The sequence below is a fragment of the Montipora capricornis genome, chromosome 3 (genome assembly GCF_036669925.1).
Source record: "Montipora capricornis isolate CH-2021 chromosome 3, ASM3666992v2, whole genome shotgun sequence".
In the NCBI taxonomy this organism is placed as follows: domain Eukaryota; kingdom Metazoa; phylum Cnidaria; class Anthozoa; order Scleractinia; family Acroporidae; genus Montipora; species Montipora capricornis.
The window spans coordinates 9,838,378-9,843,377 of NC_090885.1; the positions used below are offsets into that span (position 1 = coordinate 9,838,378).

The window sequence follows — 5,000 nt, forward strand, 5'->3', positions numbered from 1 at the left end:
TCAATTTAACATCCCTGCGAAGGTCATGGCAAAGTAGAAGGGAAAAATTGAGAGAGGAAGAAAAATTGATTTTCATTTGTTTGACTCTTGGTTGGAGCGATTATCAATGCAAAGCTCTCTTGCTTGACTTCCTGGATATCAAGAAAACTCCCTGACGGTGTTCAGATTTTAAAAAATACGAATTACGCAATGACGTTTTTCAATACCCCAAGAACAATTTAGTACCTCCTTCTGCGAAGCCCATCAATGCAGTGGAGCAGCAGCACAACCAAAGCACCGGCAGTGGAGAGGCCGTTGGCCACGAAACAAAACACATGACGCATATAATCTCCGCACTCTGCGCAATGCGTACCCTGACTGAAGACAAAAATAAGAGAACAAGTTGTAGTACTTGGGAGGTGCAATATAGAGTAGGAGATGATAAATGTTAGCCCCGGTAAATGAAAACTACGCTTTACAAACAATAGGGAGTTTTTTATGAAACGACGACAGCTGCGGAAACGACAAATGCCAAAACACAGTGATCTGATCAATGGTTAAAATCGGCTGAATGTGCATCACACATTTGAGTGCATATTTTTGCGGTACTCTGCACAACGAAGACGTGAAATGATCGCCAAAGTTGAGGTTTAACGACAACCGGAGCATCCAAATTTAAATATTTCATTGTCTTTTTTCACTCTGAAACCACTCGTACCCAAATTATTTTTAGGATACTTTTCCCACATTGTACGACGTGAACGAGACGGAATAATCACGGCTGAAGATTTTTTGCAAAGTTATATTTTGAGGTGACGTTTTCGTGAGAGTCGCCGTCGTATTTCCGCTTAATTTAAGTCTGTAATGTGTCGGGGACACTTGGAAAAAAAAAAAGAGTGGACTTAACGGTAGTCGATTATATGACCTTCGTAATTGTAAACGATCATATATATTATTGCTGCGAGCCTATCTTCGTGACAGTGTGGGACCTGGGCTCTTTATAAATGCTTTTCAACACTAGCTCAATCCGTTCACCGCGATATTTTTCGCTCGTTGGAGATGATTTTGAGAAGATGCAGTAAGTAGGATCAGCGGCATTAGCTGGTGGTTCTCTTGCCTTCGTGGAATCATCCTTGTGCATTCGACGATCCGTAGGTAAAGATTTATCAATCGCAGGAAGTATTCATCAAGGTCTCAAAAGGTTTAGTGGCCTCTTTACGTTCCTTGTTTTAGCCACATTACACTAGCTTCATACTTCGATAGACGTTCTTTACATAAATGCATCGTCTTCACGGCATCTCCGCCCGTGTAGTGATTCCAACCTCCAAAGTTCTCCCATCGAACGCACTTCGTAATCAATGATAATTTGCTCCCAGAATTTTTCTCATAAAAAGTGATGAATGGTCAGGCAGGATTCGGTGGAATATGAGTATTCCAATTTCAAAAAGGCATTACGATTCATACGGCGTTTACGAAAGGCAATCACGTGTCATACACTGGTTTCTTAATCCAGATACCAACCCCCGCCCGACAGGGATTGAAGGGAAGCAGTGAATATGTCAAGTCTCAAGACCGTCTCATTTATATTACTGTAGTTTATTCACTCGAAAAATGGAACTAATGACCACTGCAATTCGCGCTTTAACTTAATGTGAAAAAAAAAAATTAAAGTAAACTAGGAAATGATCAACATGTCAGCCTCGGTGGCGAAGCTACTCGATTCTCTTTTATTTTCTTCAATCTTTCTGGGTTTAGTATTTTACTAGCAAACGACATGTCCTCTCAAGGGGCCATTTGCGCAGTTATTTTGAAGACACGCACCAGCTTAGTTATATATGATTCAGCGAAGTCTAGCTCAGAGATAAGTATTTCGGTCCTGTCGCATGAATGATAGTACTCGACGCTTATTTAAACCATCTCGAGAAGTATATGCTCAGATCCTCAAACTTCATTTTATAAGATTGAATTTCTTCCCTTACCATTCTTTTTTGCTTCCAAGCGACTTTCGAAAGCACTTCAATAATCCGAGATTACTACTAGTCTCAAATAACTTTCAGCACTATTTGTGCATATATTTTTATGCAAATAATTATGCCTGTCTTTGTTGTCGTGTTTCTTGGTCCCCTCGCAATACTAGTTCATTCCTATTTTTCACCATGATAACCAATAATATTATCTCTTTTACGACATTCCTAATTTTAGTTAGACAAGATGTACTTTTGTGGAGAATTTAATAAAAATACTTCTTGCTCTTTTGTTACTTATTTATTGGTTGAGAAACAACAACAACAAAAACAATATATTGATTCGTTTTCTCAACGTTTTTCCAGCAGTGACTCACCTTCCTTTAGGAAATAAGTTTTGGACCACGAGGATTAGGGGCCCTCCAATAACATATGACATCAAACTCATGACGGCAAATATGAAACCAGAATTTCTCTGAAATTGAAAAGACAAAGCTATTACATATACACTAAAGATGAAAACATCGTGGAAAGGGGTACATCAAACGTTACCCAGAAAACTTGTTATAATGTTTTATAATAAAGTTTTTTAAAATGAATTTCGGAATAACGGAGGAGACCTGGATATGATTTTAGACAGCCACTCCATGTTGTGTTGTTTTGCCAAAGTTGTTCGGCTTTATCAAACCCAAAATAATTTCTCTCATAAAAAGTTCTAGAACTTGTGAAAATAATACGAAACGGTCAATAAAAATTAGCTGAAAAATTACTTGAACTTTATTCACCTTGTTTTCGCCAATTAGTTCTGTTGCGAAGCTGAGGGAACAAACGAGCATCGAGGAAAAGCCAAGCCCGAGAAGCACAACAGAAGGATAGATCATGACTGTGTTGGATTGAGTGATGAAATAAGACATGACTCCTGAGCAGACAACAAGTAGAGCAGCAATGGTAAAACACCCCTAAAACAGATTCAAAATTAAAAGAATGTTAGCAAACGAGCAGACATGATCATCCGATGAGAGGAGTGCATAACATGATCTTTTTAAGGTCGATTACGTGTCGAGCAAATTTAACTACCTCAAATCCTCTATTAAGCCCCCCCCTCTCAAATAAGCCCCCCCTCTCTATTAAGCCCCCCCCCTCTCCCCCTTCCCCAATCGTACCGTAGAATTATAGTATCATAAATTTCAAGGCTGTTTATAAAACATTTACATGTAAGAGATAACAAATGTAAATTTAAGAGGAGTTTTCCAGAGATTTTCATTTGTAAGTTGTGTGCGACAAATCAATACAAGTAACCATTCTCATAAAAATTACCGAAGAACATGAGGCCGAAAGCACATTTTTGAAGAATAGAATTGTGTTTTTGTTACTTTTAGGCTCCCACAAGTGAATTAAATACTTTTGCCAGTGACTTTAATTGTACAACGCGTAAGTCTACTCTGTCTCATACCACGGTATTTTTGCAACAGGTGATGCGTTTCGCTGAATAAGCCCCCTCCCCCTCTCTATTAAGCCCCTCCTCCCCTTCCCCCTCAAAAGTGCTTGAAAAAAAATAAGCTCCCCGGGGGAATTAATAGAGGATTTATGGTATCTAGATAATAGACCCTTTCACGGTTTTTGACCGCCATCTTGTCTGGGGGGCAAAAACGGCTAAATTTACAGTAAATGCATGGGATTTTGGCCGACTTTGAACCGCTGTAGCGCCGCTAAAAGGAGACAGATTTCCAACTTTTACCACTACTTTAAACAGTTTTATTGATATCATTCATTCATTCATTCATTCATTCAACAGAAAATAAGGCATTAAGGAAGGTATGACGTCCGTAAATTCGAATAATAAATCTTCTCTTGTTGCTTCTAATTTCGCGGCATTTTGCCGTGATGATTTCAGAAGGGTATGTATGGACTCTTAAAAATTCGTTTATGGTCGTTGTAACCTGAATCTGTTCTTTATATTTCATGAAAATTATGTCAGTATAAATGTCTTTTAACACTATCACTGTGGAAATCTGTCTCCTTTTAGCGGCGCTACAGCGGTTGAAAGCCGTCCAAAATCCCATATATTTACTACAAATTTATCCCGGCCAGTTTGCCCCCCGACCAAAATTGCGCTAAAAATCGAGGAATGGTCTATTTAACATGGTCTACACTTTCGAAGAGATCACCCACTCCTCCTCCTCCTTTTCTCTTAATTATTTGCAGTGGTTTTGTCCCAGAGTAGGAGGGAGGGGTCGTGAGGAAACTTCATTGTTTTGTTCGAAGGACCTCAGTTGTTTTTTTTCAGTTGTCTAAGACAAGGATTGCGTTGGAACGGGTCGTGGAAAAGACTGCTCATCAACATCTGCTTAACAGAAAATCATTTTGGTAGCAATTCTTCTGAATTCCTATTTTCACCGGTATTGCAGGAATTATAGTTATTCTGTACCGAAGTCAAGGTATGTTGAATGGGGTTAATACTTGGATGATATGGGTGACCGGCAGGTAATACCCCTTGCCAGGAGCTATGGGAGTCACGCTGCTTTTGGCTAACCAGCAAGAAAGTATATACCAATATACCATAATACTGATACTGCATAAAATTCTTCTAGTGCGATACCTTAGTTACATACTAGAAAACGGTACAAAAACGTCCTCCCCAAAATATTCAACTACTTTCCTAATTCCTCATGGAGACAAAACAGGAATCGAAGGCACCTCACTAATGCACTAGACAATTGAAACCACGGCCCCCAGACCCCGAACATAGCGGGCAAGTAACGAGGACATGGCGGTAGAATTAAGCTTTGTAAAATTTTATTTCTCCGGGGCATTGACCATTTTGTTCAAATTGGCGGCGACTTTTCGCGGGGCTTTTGGCACTAACCTTGACAGAGTGGGCCTAGGTCCTAGTTGGGCAAAACGTTCCAACTTCAATTGTTTTGGGTCTGCCTTTGTGGTCTTACAGTGCTCGCAATTGCAGTAATTGGCATTTTTTTGCTAAACATACGTCTTGAAAACTCTGTGGCAGCTATCACGTTTTTGAGCGTTGCGTAACACCGGGGCCATGGCAATGGG

The 5,000-nt window shown here is 39.7% G+C and overlaps 1 protein-coding gene across 1 annotated transcript in view; it reads right to left on the minus strand.

Moving 5' to 3' along the window:
* Window positions 1-5,000, minus strand: part of LOC138042129 (major facilitator superfamily domain-containing protein 12-like) — a 25,151-nt gene that overhangs the window by 2,841 nt on the left and 17,310 nt on the right. The window contains exons 9-11 of the mRNA XM_068887912.1: window positions 2,729-2,902; window positions 2,321-2,418; window positions 226-357 (exon numbers count right to left, since the gene is read on the minus strand). Of these exons, the coding sequence (XP_068744013.1) occupies window positions 226-357; window positions 2,321-2,418; window positions 2,729-2,902 (404 nt within the window). The remainder of the gene's footprint in view (window positions 1-225; window positions 358-2,320; window positions 2,419-2,728; window positions 2,903-5,000) is intronic.